This window comes from Coregonus lavaretus (genome assembly GCF_964263955.1).
Source record: "Coregonus lavaretus genome assembly, chromosome: 22".
Lineage (NCBI taxonomy): Eukaryota > Metazoa > Chordata > Actinopteri > Salmoniformes > Salmonidae > Coregonus > Coregonus lavaretus.
The window spans coordinates 4,972,645-4,989,778 of NC_140009.1; the positions used below are offsets into that span (position 1 = coordinate 4,972,645).

General features: G+C 45.4%; 2 protein-coding genes across 2 annotated transcripts in view; both read right to left on the reverse strand.

The window, feature by feature from the left end:
* LOC311149472 (uncharacterized protein) overlaps positions 1-17,134 on the reverse strand; it is a gene marked incomplete at both ends in the record, with an annotated part of 790,865 nt that overhangs the window by 141,624 nt on the left and 632,107 nt on the right. The gene's annotated exons all lie outside the window — the stretch shown is intronic.
* LOC311149577 (uncharacterized protein) lies at positions 8,515-13,590 on the reverse strand. The gene is made up of 6 exons (XM_084186754.1): positions 13,568-13,590; positions 13,130-13,172; positions 11,129-12,986; positions 9,340-9,412; positions 8,904-9,023; positions 8,515-8,821 (listed from the first exon to the last, which is right to left on the reverse strand). Exons 2-6 carry the CDS (start codon positions 13,170-13,172, stop codon positions 8,720-8,722), a joined length of 2,196 nt encoding a protein of 731 aa, XP_084042880.1. The 5' UTR covers positions 13,568-13,590; the 3' UTR covers positions 8,515-8,719.

A 17,134-nucleotide genomic window follows, 5' to 3' on the forward strand; every position in this document is an offset into this window, starting at 1 on the left:
GCTAGAGACAGGGAGAAACTAAATCCTACCTGCCAGCCCCTTTGCTCTTAAAAAATATAAAATATTTGAGACTATATCTAATGACGTTCTACTCAATATATTCTTTCCCCTTCTCCCAGGTAGCTTAGTGGGTAAGAGCATTGTGCCAGTAACCGAAAGGTCGCTGGTTCTAATCTCTGAGCCGACAAGGTGAAAAATCTGTCGATGTGCTCTTAACCCTAATTGCTCTGGATAAGAGCGTCTGCTAAATGACTAAAATGTAAATGTCATACTAGATCTCATCTTCCCTCTGATACTGCCCACACTGTAGCAATACATGCTCCACGGTCTCTGTTTCCTGACAATAATCACGCTTTCCTATCACATTTAATGTCTTATTCAAATGGCTGTGTCCCACCCTTAATCTTGTAAAAAATAGCCTCCTCTCTTCTGACCCTTCCTGCCGTCCTCTCTGGTCCTCTGTAGCTCAATTGGTAGAGCACGGCGCTTGTAACGCCAGGGTAGTGGGATCGATCCCCGGGACCACCCATGCGTAAAAATGTATGCACACATGACTGTAAGTCGCTTTGGATAAAAGCGTCTGCTAAATGGCATATTATATTGTTATACTTGAAATAAATGCCTTCCCTTATTATCTCTATTCCACTGCTCCTGCCATCTCTGCACCATCACTGTATATATCAGTCTTTTTGCCTCCTCCTTGCTCATTGAAACTTCAACATCAACATCCCCACTACTAAGTGCTTGTTTAGCCAGTTCATCTACTTCCTCGTTCCTCTCCACCCCCACATGGGCTGGGACCCAAGTCAGTCTTATCTGAATACCCATCTGTTTAATCCTGCCATGAGTTTGTAGCACCTCATGAAGCAGGTCTTGTCTGCTACGTGAGCTAAAGGACTGGAGACTCACATGAATCAGAGCACATAACTACTCTGTCTTGTTTGACTTCCTCCACCCACTGCAAGGCCAACAGTATGGCCATCAGCTCTGCCGTATATACAGCCAGATGATCTGTAATACGTTTCCTGACTTCCACCCCACATTCCTGCACTACAAATGCTGACCCAGTACGTCCTGTCATGACAACAATGTAAATGTGTAAATGGCCACAAAATCCTGATACACAGTATCCAGACATCTCTTAAACAAATCAGATGGATCAACACTCTCCCTATCTTTCTGTAGTCTTTCCAACACTTCTAGATCAACTACTGGAGGCGGGAGTAGCCATGGTGGATTTACAGGAATAACTACCGTTGGACTAAACTCCCTTCCATACAGTCCCATCTCCTTCGCCTGGGTATTACCCACCCACCCAGCTCTTCTTCTTCTTCTTCTTCTTCTTCTTCTTCTTCTTCTTCTTCTTCTTCTTCGCTGGGTTTTATGGCGGACTACAACCTTTTAACAGCTGCTGCATATGAAATGCTCTGGACAGCCCTGACTTTGGCCACCTCATTCTTGTCACACTCTGGTTCTAGGACTTTTTGTGTTTAGTCAGGGTGTGTAGATTTCCGTGTGTGGTGTACTGTGGGTAGTGTCTAGGTGTTCGCGTTCTATGTTTGGTCAGTGACTCCCAATCGGAGGTAACGAGTGTCAGCTGTCGGCTCGTTATCTCTGATTGGGAGCCATATTTAAATGTCTGTGTTCACCTTGTGGTTGTGGGTTTTTGTTCTTTATTCAGTCGGTGTAACTGAGGACGTCACGGATCGTGTTTTGTTTTGTCGTGTGTTTCAAAATTAAAATCATCATGTTCACTCCCAACGCTGCGCTTTGGTCATACTTCATTGGCGATCGTGACAGAAAAACCCACCACAACGAGACCAAGCAGCAGTTGGATAACGAGTGGTGGAGCCAGAAGAGCGAAGGTTGGGAGAGGACTATGGAGGCCTGGTCCACCGAGAGGAGAGACCCCCAGAAATTTTTTAGGGGGGGGCTCACGACGTCGGGGCAGAAGGTGTACGGCCCGGAGGAGTGCAAGAGGTTGGCAGATATGGCCGCCAGTTTAAGGGGGCCACTGGTTACGAAGGGGATGGAAAGTGTGGAGGCACGGCGAGAGGTACTGGGGGGTGTTTCCAGTCCGGTCCGGCCCGTTCCTGATCCCCGTGTAGGGCCAGGGGTGTGTGTCCCCAGTGCGGTTCTGTCTGTCCCTGCTCAACGCACCAAGCCTACGGGGTGCGTCGCCAGCCCAGCTCGGCCTGTTCCTGCGCCCCGCACCAAGTCTGTGGTGCGTTTCGCCAGCCCAGCCCGGCCTGTCCCTGCTCAACGCACCGAGCCTACGGGGTGCGTCGTCAGCCCTGTCCAGCCAGAGCCGTCCAGCCAGGATCCGCCAGAGCCGTCCAGCCAGGATCCGCCAGAGCCGTCCAGCCAGGATCCGCCAGAGCCGTCCAGCCGGGATCCGCCAGAGCCTTCCAGCCGGGATCCGCCAGAGCCGTCCAGCCAGGATCCGCCAGAGCCGTCCAGCCAGGATCCGCCAGAGCCGTCCAGCCGGGATCCGCCAGAGCCTTCCAGCCGGGATCCGCCAGAGCCTTCCAGCCGGGATCCGCCAGAGCCGTCCAGCCGGGATCCGCCAGAGCCGTCCAGCCGGGATCCGCCAGAGCCGTCCAGCCGGGATCCGCCAGAGCCGTCCAGCCGGGATCCGCCAGAGCCGTCCAGCCGGGATCCGCCAGAGCCGTCCAGCCGGGATCCGCCAGAGCCGTCCAGCCGGGATCCGCCAGAGCCGTCCAGCCGGGATCCGCCAGAGCCGTCCAGCCAGGATCCACGCACCAAGCCAGGGGCGCGTGTCGTCAGTCCGGTTCCGGCCAGCGGGGCTAGGCAGGACCAGGGGTACTTTGGGGGGTTGGAGAGGAAGTGGGGAGGAAGCCCGGAGCCGCCGCCGAGGAGGAATGCCCACCCAGCCCTCCCCTGTTTGCTTGTAGTTAGGCGCGGTCGCAGTCCGTGCCTTTGGGGGGGGGTACTGTCACACTCTGGTTCTAGGACTTTTTGTGTTTAGTCAGGGTGTGTAGATTTCCGTGTGTGGTGTACTGTGGGTAGTGTCTAGGTGTTCGCGTTCTATGTTTGGTCAGTGACTCCCAATCGGAGGTAACGAGTGTCAGCTGTCGGCTCGTTATCTCTGATTGGGAGCCATATTTAAATGTCTGTGTTCACCTTGTGGTTGTGGGTTTTTGTTCTTTATTCAGTCGGTGTAACTGAGGACGTCACGGATCGTGTTTTGTTTTGTCGTGTGTTTCAAAATTAAAATCATCATGTTCACTCCCAACGCTGCGCTTTGGTCATACTTCATTGGCGATCGTGACAATTCTCTTTCACCCTTGTTGGGTAATCGAAAGATGTAGCTTCATGGTTCCCACCACAGTTGCAACATGTCACATTTTCCTCACTTTTAAAACACATTATATGATGTTTTCCACAACTTGGACATCTCGGCTTCTCCCTTCTGCAAACACTTGAAACATGACCAAAAGCTTTACAATGATCACACTGCATTGGTCTTGGGATAAATGCTCTGATTCTGTAGTTGATATAACCCAACTGCACTTGAGTAGGGAGAGACTCCATATCAAAAAACAAAAGAACAGATAGACTCTTCACTTTTTCACCATTTACCACACGATTCATCCGATGTGCATCAATCACTCCAGGCTGTATCACCGCCTGGTACGGCAACTGCACCGCCCGCAACCACAGGGCTCTCTAGAGGGTGGTGCGGTCTGCCAAACGCATTACCGGGGGCAAACTACCCGCCCTCCAAGACACCTACAGCACATGATGTCACAGGAAGGCCAAAAAGATCATCAAGGACATCAACCACCCGAGCCACTGCCTGTTCACCCCGCTATCATCCAGAAGGCGAGGTCAGTACAGGTGCATCAAAGCTGGGACCGAGAGAATGAAAAACAGCTTCTATCTCAAGGCCATCAGACTGTTAAATAGCCATCACTAGCACATTAGAGGCTGCTGCGGCCTATTGAAACCACTGGCAACTTTAAGAAATGGAACACTAGTCACTTTAATAATGTTTACATATCTTGCACTACTCATCTCATATGTATATACTGCATTCTGTTCTATAATATTCTACTGTATCTTAGTCCATGCCGCTCTGTCATTGCTTGTCCATATATGTATATATTCTTAAATTCCATTCCTTACTAGATTTGTGTGTATTGGGTATATGTTGTGAAATTGTTAGATATTACTTGTTAGATATTACTGCACTGTCGGAGCTAGAAGCACAAGCATTTCGCTACACCCGCAATAACATCTGCTAAACACGTGTATGTGACAAATACAATTTGATTTTATTTGAATATTTTCCATCTCTTCAAAATCGACTTCCCACGAGACGCCAGATATAACCCCCTTGAGGGGTGCCCTGTTCCAAAGAGACACTTCAAATTTATCAAATCGTGTGAGACGCAACGCATGTTCCTTCTGATCCGCAGAAGCACAAAAAAATAACAAGCACGCCTCTCATGATCCTCACAGCCTTCACTCTACCCAGCACTCTCTCCACCTGTTTGGATATCTCAAATAGTTTCTTCCAGATTGGTAATCTGTTCAGCTGCTCCTCATTAACAAACCGTACTCCTACTAGATACATTTATTTTACATTTTAGTCATTTAGCAGACGCTCTTATCCAGAGCGACTGACAGGAGCAATTAGGGTTAAGTGCCTTGCTCAAGGGCACATTGACAGATTTTTCACCTTGTCGGCTCGGGGATTAGAACCAGCGACCTTTCAGTTACTGGCACTACGCTCTTAACCACTAAGCCACCTGCCGGGACATTCTCATCACTGTACCCTACTTAGCTCCGTTTTCCGTTATTTTGAACAATACTCCAATTCTCCTTGATTCTACCGCCTACCACGCCCCCTCGGGCCTTATTGCTTAATTCACCACAACACAATCACAACAATACATACCACTTGTTACAAAATGAAAAGTTGGGGGGAAAAAAGTGTCTGTAAAAGTTATGCAGTTATGATTCTAACTGTGTCCCAATTAATCAGTCAATGAATTAGTAAAATTGCCCTGTAATTCTAGATGATAGAGAGCATTTGATAAAAGCTTTATAGTATAATAATAATAACATACCAACTCCAGGATTCTATAAGATGCTCACAACATTATGTATTTACAGAGCCGCTGACATTGTGAGTTAGGTCAAACCAATATTAGGAGTGATGTCAGTTATACTGTTTGCTGTGACATTATGGGGTGCATCCTTTCTAACCCCCAGCCAAGAGATCATTTTGACCTGTCTTTTCAACATGAGTACAGCATGACATACTTTATTTCTGTCCTGCTATTAAAAAAAAAATAACAATCAACAAGTGCAAGAATAACAAGAAAAAGAACCCTTTAGAGAAGTGGAAGGTTATGCATCCTGATGTTAATGATGTACTAATATATTTAGGCACATAGGGTATGTATTATTTTGTATATGTTATTTGTAAATAGTTCAATAAAGTTTTCTACTTGTAAAATAAATAAATATATATACACTGCTCAAAAAAATAAAAGGAACACTAAAATAACACATCCTAGATCTGAATGAATGAAATAATCTTATTAAATACTTTTTTCTTTACATAGTTGAATGTGCTGACAACAAAATCACACAAAAATTATCAATGGAAATCTAATTTATCAACCCATGGAGGTCTGGATTTGGAGTCACCCTCAAAATTAAAGTGGAAAACCACACTACAGGCTGATCCAACTTTGATGTAATGTCCTTAAAACAAGTCAAAATGAGGCTCAGTAGTGTGTGTGGCCTCCACGTGCCTGTATGACCTCCCTACAACGCCTGGGCATGCTCCTGATGAGGTGGCGGATGGTCTCCTGAGGGATCTCCTCCCAGACCTGGACTAAAGCATCCGCCAACTCCTGGACAGTCTGTGGTGCAACGTGGCGTTGGTGGATGGAGCGAGACATGATGTCGCAGATGTGCTCAATTGGATTCAGATCTGGGGAACGGGCGGTCCATAGCATCAATGCCTTCCTCTTGCAGGAACTGCTGACACACTCCAGCCACATGAGGTCTATCATTGTCTTGCATTAGGAGGAACCTAGGGCCAACCGCACCAGCATATGGTCTCACAAGGGGTCTGAGGATCTCATCTCGGTACCTAATGGCAGTCAGGCTACCTCTGGCGAGCACATGGAGGGCTGTGCGGCCCCCCAAAGAAATGCCACCCCACACCATGACTGACCCACCGCCAAACCGGTCATGCTGGAGGATGTTGCAGGCAGCAGAACGTTCTCCACGGCGTCTCCAGACTCTGTCACGTATGTCACGTGCTCAGTGTGAACCTGCTTTCATCTGTGAAGAGCACAGGGCGCCAGTGGCGAATTTGCCAATCTTGGTGTTCTCTGGCAAATGCCAAATGTCCTGCACAGTGTTGGGCTGTAAGTACAACCCCCACCTGTGGACGTCGGGCCCTCATACCACCCTCATGGAGCCTGTTTCTGACCGTTTGAGCAGACATATGCACATTTGTGGCCTGCTGGAGGTCATTTTGCAGGGCTCTGGCAGTGCTCCTCCTGCTCCTCCTTGCACAAAGGCGGAGGTAGCAGTCCTGCTGCTGGGTTGTTGCCCTCCTACGGCCTCCTCCACATCTCCTGATGTACTGGCCTGTCTCCTGGTAGCGCCGCCATGCTCTGGACACTACGCTGACAGACACAGCAAACCTTCTTGCCACAGCTCGCATTGATGTGCCATCCTGGATGAGCTGCACTACCTGAGCCACTTGTGTGGGTTGTAGACTCCGTCTCATGCTACCACTAGAGTGAAAGCACCGCCAGCATTCAAAAGTGACCAAAACATCAGCCAGGAAGCATAGGAACTGAGAAGTGGTCTGTGGTCACCACCTGCAAAACCAGTCCTTTATTGGGGGTGTCTTGCTAATTGCCTATAATTTCCACCTGTTGTCTATTCCATTTGCACAACAGCATGTGACATTTATTGTCAATCAGTGTTGCTTCCTAAGTGGACAGTTTGATTTCACAGAAGTGTGATTGACTTGGAGTTACATTGTGTTGTTTAAGTGTTCCCTTTATTTTTTTGAGCAGTGTATATACTGTATATACACTACCGTGCTGGCCACTCCATTATAGACAGAATACCAGCTGACTGCTTCTTCCCTAAATAGTTCTTGCATAGTTTGGAGCTGTGCTTTGGGTCATTGTCCTGTTGAAGGAGGAAATTGGCTCCAATCAAGCGCCGTCCACAGGGTATGCATGGCGTTGCAAAATGGAGTGATAGCCTTCCTTCTTCAAGATCCCTTTTACCCTGTACAAATCTCCCACTTTACCACCACCAAAGCACCCCCAGACCATCACATTGCCTCCACCATGCTTGACAGATGGCATCAAGCACTCCTCCAGCATCTTTTCATTTGGTCTGCATCTCACAAATGTTCTTCTTTGTGAGCCGAACACCTCAAACTTCGATTCGTCTGTCCATAACACTTTTTTCCAATCTTCCTCTGTCCAGTGTCTGTGTTCTTTTGCCCATCTTCATCTTTTCTTTTTATTGGCCAGTCGCCTCTTCACTGTTGACGTTGAGACTGGTGTTTTGCGGGTACTATTTAATGAAGCTGCCAGTTGAGGACCTGTGAGGCGTCTGTTTCTCAAACTAGACACTTTAATGTATTTGTCCTCTTGCTCAGTTGTGCACCGGGGCCTCCCACTCCTCTTTCTATTCTGGTTAGAGCCAGTTTGCGCTGTTCTGTGAAGGGAGTAGTACACAGCGTTGTACGAGATCTTCAGTTTCTTGCCAATTTTTCGCATGGAATAGCCTTCATTTCTCAGAACAAGAATAGAGTGACGAGTTTCAGAAGAAAGTTCTTGTTTCTGGTAATTTTGAGCCTGTAATCGAACCCACCATTGCTGATGCTCCAGATACTCAACTAGTCTCAAGAAGGCCAGTTTTATTGCTTCTTTAATCAGCACAACAGTTTTCAGCTGTGCTAACATAATTGCAAAAGGGTTTTCTAATGATCGATTAACCTTTTAAAATGATAAACTTGGATTAGCAAACACAACGTGCCATTGGAACACAGGACTGATGGTTGCTGATAATGGGCCTCTGTACGCCTATGTAGATATTCCATTAAAAATCAGCCGTTTCCAGCTACAATAGCCATTTACAACATTAACAATGTCTACACTGTATTTCTGATTAATTTGATGTTATTTTAATGGACCAACAAATTGCTTTTCTTTCGAAAACAAGGACATCTCTAAGTGACCCCAAACCTTTGAACGGTAGTGTGTGTGTATATATATATATATATATATATATATATATATATATATATTATTTCCGGTTCCTCTTTTAAAATTCTATTTCACCCGTGACAGCGCCTTCCTCTGAATTTCTTGCGCTTTGGCAACACTCGCATAGTACCAGAGAATTTAAACAATAAGATTTCTATTTGTGTGCAAAATCCAAAGTTTTCTGTATCTGTGATGTAAAATATTTTAATAATTACTGAAGCTTAAAGTTGAATATAAATATACCCTTTTTATTATCCACAGAACAGATGAAGACATGATACAGACGATGCCATGGTGAAAATAAGTGACAGAAACTACAGTATAAGGAGATAGCGTACAACTAAGCATTTTTAACGTAACTACTGCTACTTTAGGTTGTTATCATATTCAGACACATTGACGATACAGTACAGCCGTTAGGAAATACAATTTGGTCACCAGTCCAAGTCCAGTTGGTCTCTTGTCCACCAGAATGCCAAAAGTCCAATCGCTGTCAACAGGGTCATCTTCACTAGGAACTTCAGCACCCTCAGACACTACACAAACACAGTGTGTCAGAGGAATCAATCAATCAATTAAGCCCTTTTTTTTACAGCAAGTTGTGGGTTAAAGACTTACCCGGTCTCTTTTTCTGTGGGTCCGAGGCATTTTGCTGAGATCTTGTAGTTCTCCTTGTGGCTCCTGACTCTCCTGAGTCTCGGGTAAACTCATTCTCTGTCTCTCAGGCTCACGCTGCTCCTGAAATAGACACAACATCATCATGTGCTGGTGGCTGAAGGAAAGAGAGACAGAGAGAGAGACAGAGACAGAGACAGAGACAGAGAGAGAGAGAGAGAGAGAGAGAGAGAGAGAGAGAGAGAGACAAAGAGAGAGACAGAGAGAGAGAGAGACAGAGAGAGAGAGACAGAGAGAGAGACAGAGAGAGAGAGAGAGAGAGAGAGAGAGAGAGAGAGAGACAAAGAGAGAGACAGAGAGAGAGAGAGACAGAGAGAGAGAGAGAGAGAGAGAGAGAGAGAGAGTGTGTGTGTGTTTGGGTTTGTGTGTGTGTGTTCACTTCAAGCCTTGCTGTAGAATCCAGGTCCTCGTCTCCGTCAGATGAGCTGTCGACCAAATCCACATCACTGCTGCTGAGAACGTAGAAGACAGGCAGTAATATAGGAAATAATGTCCCTCATCTATACCACAGTGACAGTGACAGTACATATGACATGTCTTGTTGAAGTACAGTCGTGGTCAAAAGTTTTGAGAATGACACAAGTATTGGTCTCCACAAAGTTTGCTGCCTCAGTGTTGATGATGGCAATTTGCATATACTCCAGAATGTCATGAAGAGTGATCAGATGAATTGCAATTAATTGCAAAGTCCCTCTTTGCCATGAAAATGAACTTCATCCTCAAAAAACATTTCCACTGCATTTCAGCCCTGCCACAAAATAACCAGCTGCCATCATGTCAGTGATTGTCTCGTTAACACAGGTGAGAGCGTTGACGAGGACAAGGCTGGAGATCACTCTGTCATGCTGATTGAGTCAGAATAACAGACTGGAAGCTTTAAAAGGAGGGTGGTGCTTGAAATCATTGTTCTTCCATGGTTACCTGCAAGGAAACACGTGCCGTCATCATTGCTTTGCACAAAAAGGGCTTCACAGGCAAGGATATTGCTGCTAGTAAGATTGCACCTAAATCAACCATTTATCGGATCATCAAGAACTTCAAGGAGAGAGGTTCAATTGTTGTGAAGAAGGCGTCAGGGTGCCCAAGAATGTCCAGCAAGCGCCAGGACCGTCTCCTAAAGTTGATTCAGCTGCGGGATCGGGGCACCATCAGTGCAGAGCTTGCTCAGGAATGGCAGCAGGCAGGTGTGAGTGCATCTGCACGCACAGTGATGCGAATACTTTTGGAGGATGGCCTGGTGTCAAGAAGGGCAGCAAAGAAGCCACTTCTCTCCAGGAAAAACATCAGGGACAGACTGATATTCTGCAAAAGGTACAGGGATTGGACTGCTGAGGACTGGGGTAAAGTCATTTTCTCTGATGAATCCCCTTTCCGATTGTTTGGGGCATCCGGAAAACACCTTGTCCGGAGAAGCCAAGGTGAGCGCTACCATCAGTCCTGTGTCATGCCAACAGTAAAGCATCCTGAGACCATTCATGTGTGGGGTTGCTTCTCAGCCACGGGAGTGGGCTCACTCACAATTTTGCCTAAGAACACAGCCATGAATAAAGAATGGTACCAACACATCCTCCGAGAGCAACTTCTCCCAACCATCCAAGAACAGTTTGGTGACGAACAATGCCTTTTCCAGCATGATGGAGCACCTTGCCATAAGGCAAATGTGATAACTAAGTGGCTTGGGGAACAAAACATCAACATTTTGGGTCCATGGCCAGGAAACTCCCCAGACCTTAATCCCATTGAGAACTTGTGGTCGATCCTCAAGAGGCGGGTGGACAAACAAAAACCCACAAATTCTGACAAACTCCAAACATTTTATACAAGAATGGGCTGCCATCAGTCAGGATGTGGCCCAGAAGTTAATTGACAGCATGCCAGGGCGGATTGCAGAGGTCTTGAAAAAGAAGGGTCAACACTGCAAATATTGACTCTTTGCATAAACTGAATGTCATTGTCAATGAAAGCCTTTGACACTTATGGAATACTTGTAATTATACTTCAGTGTACCATAGTAACATCTGACATAAAGATCTAAGAACACTGAGGCAGCAAACTTTGTGGAGACCAATACTTGTGTCATTCTCAAAACTTTTGACCACGACTGTAGAAGCAGGCATTTCCTGGTTGGCGGGTGTCGTAAGTATTTTTATATTTGTTATTTAACTTACCTGTCAGTATATTCAATGACTTGAGGCAGGGGATCCACGCAGAACTGAACTCTAGACTTCCTCCCTGTATTCTCCCCATCTTCTTCTTCTTCTTCATCATAATAAAACTTGTGGAATGCCTTGATTCTCTCTTTCTCTTGTTCCCAACTCCTATTCTCCTCTTCATCATCCTCTTCATCATCCTCTTCACCTGCAAGTTCGCCACTCTCTGTGATTCCAGACGCTTCATACTGGTAATCTTGAATTAAACCACCACTGTCCACATTATTTCCCCCTGTGTCCCATCTTATATCGGCGTGAATGCGGCTCTTCAACCTTCCTGCTAGCTCCGGCTGAACTTCGCAAAGATGTTCCTCTTCTAAAGTTCCTAGCCCAGTCTCACCCCAAAGCCAAGTCTCCCGTTTGTCCTCTCTTTGTTCAGCCTCCGACGTCCATAACGCTCCGGGAAAACTTTCCTCAGAGTCAGATGATGACATGTTACCGGTACCTCTGGAGATGGTCACGGCTGCTCTACCGCGTCCGGCCTCACCGTGAAGGGTAGAAGTGGGGACGTCAGAGATGGTTTCTGAAAGATGCAGGTCGGCAACACTTGCTGCGGGATCAGGACAATCAGAAACAACCTCTGGAGCTCCATCTTCATCTCGCTCTTCTTCCTCTTCCTTCTCCTGAGGAAAAGTCTGCTGGGAGTTCACTGCTTTATTTCCCTCTTTTCTCCGTTGTTTGGTGACGGAGCTAGTCAGGATCTCCAGGTCTGAATCAGATGATTCCTCTTGGTTTTCTTCAGCCGTACGTCTCTCTCCTTCTTCACATATACCTGCTGTGATCTCCATGGTGCCATCTTCAGTGACACCCTCAAAACACCTCACATCACTGTTCTCGTAAGCACCTTGCTCTACGTTTCTGACTTTATGGTTTTCACTCTCTTGTTCGGCAAAAGGTTGTCCTGTGGTTACAATCTTCTCTATGTCCTGTAGAGCACCATCCCAGCTTTCTTCATCGTAGTGAACAACCACAGACCAATCCCCAGGGGAGCCAATGTTCTTTATTCCTGTGTTCTCCTCTTCTCCTGAGTCCATCATCTCTGCCTCTTCCTCAATATGTTGAGTCTCCTCTTCTCCTGAACCTATCTCTTCCTCATCAACATGTTGAGTCTCCTCTTCTCCTGAACCTATCTCTTCCTCATCAATATGTTGAGTCTCCTCTTCTCCTGAACCTATCTCTTCCTCATCAATATGTTGAGTCTCCTCTTCTCCTGAACCTATCTCTTCCTCATCAATATGTTGAGTCTCCTCTTCTCCTGAACCTATCTCTTCCTCATCAATATGTTGAGTCTCCTCTTCTCCTGAACCTATCTCTTCCTCATCAATATGTTGAGTCTCCTCTTCTCCTGAACCTATCTCTTCCTCATCAATATGTTGAGTCTCTTCTCCTGAACCTATCTCTTCCTCATCAATATGTTGAGTCTCCTCTTCTCCTGAACCTATCTCTTCCTCATCAATATGTTGAGTCTCCTCTTCTCCTGAACCTATCTCTTCCTCATCAATATGTTGAGTCTCCTCTTCTCCTGAACCCATCTCTTCCTCATCAATATGTTGAGTCTCCTCTTCTCCTGAACCCATCTCTTCCTCATCAGTATGATGTGTATCCTCTTCAGTCACTCTCACATCATATGTCTCCACTGAGATATGGTCAGATACATTTCCAGTTTCTCCACCAGGCTCTTCCTCTTCCTGTCCTACATCTTCCTCTTCCTCTCTCAGCACTGGTAACGTCCCAGGAGACATGTCTGGCACGGCTTCATCAAAATGGAGAGACTCAAAGTCTAACTCTCCTTCAGGGAAAGACGGGAGGGATGTGTCTGCAACAACAACAACATCACAGACAGAAAAATATCATATGAGATGACAAAGATAGAAAACCCAAACAAGAATTTTCAGGAAATGATTGCACTAAATGTCGGTGAAGGTGCAGTGCCCTAGCTACAACCGACAGAACGCCTACCTGAAAATGCATCCGTTAACAAATCAGCAGAGTTCTGTTCCATCTTCTCTAGGCACAATAGGATGGGTAAAGTCAAACTACATGTAATGACATTTCTGTGCCTTTTTAGTTTTTCAGTTTACCAAGAGACAAGCAGACAATGATTCAACGTTTGACAGCATTTCATTTCCTATACAGTTTTTCTGATTTCTGACAGGAAGAGAGTGAGTTTAATTTCACATCTGTTATTGCATCAAGTAGCTTCCTGTCTAAATAGGGATACAGAAATAGACCAAAACACATCGACAAGCAGTGACACTAGTGACAAAAATAGAACTACAAAAGAGTTCAAATTTAATATGTTAATTAAAATGGCAGAGAATCACAGTCTGTTAAAAGCATTTGCTTCGTCATAAATAAAGTCACACGTAGGAAGACGTTTTATGTCGATGTACTCACCGTAGATTCAACATGTCAGCCGTGCTGTGGTTTTACTCTAAGATGAAGAACACAAGCGCCAGCCCTACCTCCAAGGTGCATCAACTGTCTAGGCCTCACCGCATATAACTTCCTGGTGAATGTATAAACAATGCTCTTGTCTCCATTCTTGCGTAATAATGTTATAAGGGATCAATCCAAAATAGACTTCAGTCTGCATCACATAATTTAGATATCCAATAAATATAACTTATTAGTCTTTGTGCTGACTGAAATAACATATTTTCTCATGATGTTAAATACAGTATAACATTTCTAACAACAATCACTATAAAAAATGATTTTTTTTTAAAGCTTACATAATTTATAACTCTTATTTTAAATAACTTGATTAGTAAAACACAATTCATAGTAATATTGGACCTGTAGGAGACTATAGCACACGACAGAGGAGTTAGCGCTGGTTAGGCTTCAGGTCAACTTCTACAGGGAAGTGGTCATTGACCTCCAAGGCCTAAACAAACAAACAAATAAATAAAATATAGATACAAAATAAAAATAAAAAATACAGATCCATATCTCAATTTAAATCAAATCAAATCAAATTTTATTGGTCACATGCGCCGAATACAACAGGTGCAGACATTACAGTGAAATGCTTACTTACAGCCCTTAACCAACAGTGCATTTATTTTTAACAAAAAAAGTAAAAATAAAACAACAACAAAAAAAGTATTGAGAAAAAAAGAGCAGAAGTAAAATAAAATAACAGTAGGGAGGCTATATATACAGGGGGGTACCGGTGCAGAGTCAATGTGCGGGGGCACCGGCTAGTTGAGGTAGTTGAGGTAATATGTACATGTGGGTAGAGTTAAAGTGACTATGCATAAATACTTAACAGAGTAGCAGCAGCGTAAAAAGGATGGGGTGGGGGGGCAGTGCAAATAGTCCGGGTAGCCATGATTAGCTGTTCAGGAGTCTTATGGCTTGGGGGTAGAAGCTGTTGAGAAGTCTTTTGGACCTAGACTTGGCACTCCGGTACCGCTTGCCGTGCGGTAGCAGAGAGAACAGTCTATGACTAGGGTGTCTGGAGTCTTTGACAATTTTGAGGGCCTTCCTCTGACACCGCCTGGTATAGAGGTCCTGGATGGCAGGAATTTAGCTGACAATTTGAACTCATATGCAATAATTTCAGTGTCTGAGATGTTAGTTACCTCCTCTTCAGTTAAGCTGAACTCCTCTTTTGAAGTTGAATGGTTTAGCCGAGTCTAGAACTATCCCAGAGATCATCTGCCACAGACAACTATCCTGGTGTGGAAAGAGGCACATCTGGATGTTGGAAATTAATCTATTCTCCTCCACGTTAAGACAATTCCTTGAATGAGTCGATATGTGCCACAGAAAACCCCACCACACCAGTAACATATTTGTGACGTAATGTCCCCAAACGCGGAGAAGTACGGAGAAAACATTTTGAATCAGAGTGAAATAGGCAGGTAACTTGTCCAATTTAGAACACAGATTTTCATTTTCCATTGCACAATGTTTTGCTACGTTGCTCCCTACAGGTGTTGTATGGAATGGGTCTCTGACCTGCCAGAAGCACAGCGTGACTTCTGTCGGACATCATCTCCAATCAGCCTTGCGGAACTTGGGGTCGCTCTGCAAACGCACTGCTCCAAAGCCATTTAAGGTGACCTAGCTACAGGGCAGCGTTCAGGTCCCCTGAGATCACCACGTTCTAGTAACAAATACAGAGTTAAATGGACAGGAACAAGCAAACAAACAGGAAGTGATAGTAAATGGACCTTTATGATCATTGGAGAAAAAATTTTGAAAAGTAGAAATCAGAGGAACTTCTTGTAATGCTACCAGGTATCTACGGTTAAAACTTGTGATTCGACTAACCTCAGTCTTCCACTGCTTGCAGATCCCCTTGAAGACAGTGTAGAGTTCATCAATCTCTTTTCATGGCTGTTTTGGGACAGTTGTGTTGAAGACAGTGTAGAGTTCACCACATTTAGACACAAATACATTTTATACTTTTGGGAGTTTGACTATGTACAGTACCTAGACTATCCTTAACAATTATAGCACATGGCATGTCCCTGCCATAGCACACGGTATGTCGTTAGTAAAGATTGAAAAAAGTAAGGGGCCTAGACAGCTGCCCTGGGGAATTCCTGATTCTACCTGGATTATGTTGGAGAGGCTCCCATTAAAGAACACCCTCTGTGTTCTGTTAGACAGGTAACTCTTTATCCACATTATAGCAGGGGGTGTAAAGCCATAACACGTACGTTTTTCCAGCAGCAGACTATGATCGATAATGTCAAAATCCGCACTGAAGTCTAACAAAACAGTCCCCACAGCCTCCCTGGTCTTTGTGGTTGAATCTGTGCTTGAAATTCAGTATTCGATTGAGGGACCTTACAGATAATTGTATGTGTGGGGTACAGAGATGGGGTAGTCATTCAAAAATCATGTTTATTGAAAAACATTCAAAAACCACTATTATTGAACACGGAATGAGCCTCTAAAGGTGAAGCCATCAAATGAAATGTTATTGGTCACATACATATATTTAGCAGATGTTGTTGCAGGTGTAGTGAAATGCTTGTGTTCCTAGCTCCAACAATGCAGTAGTATCTAACAATTCACAACAATACACACAAAACTAAAAGCAAAATAATGGAATTAAGAAAGACACTGTGCTTATACCTACACTGGTGAAGGATCTTAACGGGTACAAAACGTTGACCTTTTAAATGTGTACTGTTAGGTTTTCAGATATGGACGAGGCAGAGAGTGAGTCATTTAACATGTCTACTGAGGGAAAACGGCAACAATACAGCGGGGTCCTTTACCATTACGGAATTAACCCTTTATATGACATTTACAGTATGTATCCAAGTCTTATCTTGATAAGGGTTCTTCTAAAGGCAGTTCACGAGATATTGTGCATTCTAGGCGAGGCTTTTCTCTTTACAAGATGTAAGGTTCTCTGTATACTTTAGAGATTATATCATGTGCCAACCAAATCTCACTAGGCTAGGGCCCCAGAAGGATAGGGCCCCAGAAGGATAAGGCCCCAGAAGGATAGGGCCCCAGTAGGCTAGAGCCCCAGAGGATAGGGCCCCAGAAGGATAGGGCCCCAGAAGGATAGGGCCCCAGAAGGATAGGGCCCTAGAAGGATAGGGCCCCAGAAGGCTAGGGCCCCAGAAGGATAGGGCCCCAGAAGGCTAGAGCCCCAGAAGGATAGGGCCCCAGAAGGATAGGGCCCCAGAAGGATAGGGCCCCAGAAGGATAGGGCCCCAGAAGGCTAGAGCCCCAGAAGGATAGGGCCCCAGAAGGATAGGGCCCCAGAAGGCTAGGGCCCCAGAAGGCTAGGGCCCCAGAAGGATAGGGCCCCAGAAGGCTAGAGCCCCAGAAGGATAGGGCCCCAGAAGGCTAGAGCCCCAGAAGGCTAGAGCCCCAGAAGGATAGGGCCCCAGAAGGATAGGGCCCCAGAAGGCTAGGGCCAGCACTGCATACTGAATGCTGTCGTATGATAGAGGTCTGTCTGACAGTTGTACATAGCCTCTCTTT

Coding starts and splice junctions, on each gene's coding strand:
- LOC311149577 (XM_084186754.1), bottom strand. CDS start 13,172: ATGGAACAGAACTCTGCTGATTTGTTAACGGATGCATTTTCAG. Junction 9,024..9,339: donor ATTCTACAGCAAGGCTTGAA/GTGAACACACAC, acceptor TGTCTATTTCAG/GAGCAGCGTGAGCCTGAGAG. Junction 8,822..8,903: donor CCCACAGAAAAAGAGACCGG/GTAAGTCTTTAA, acceptor GTGTTTGTGTAG/TGTCTGAGGGTGCTGAAGTT.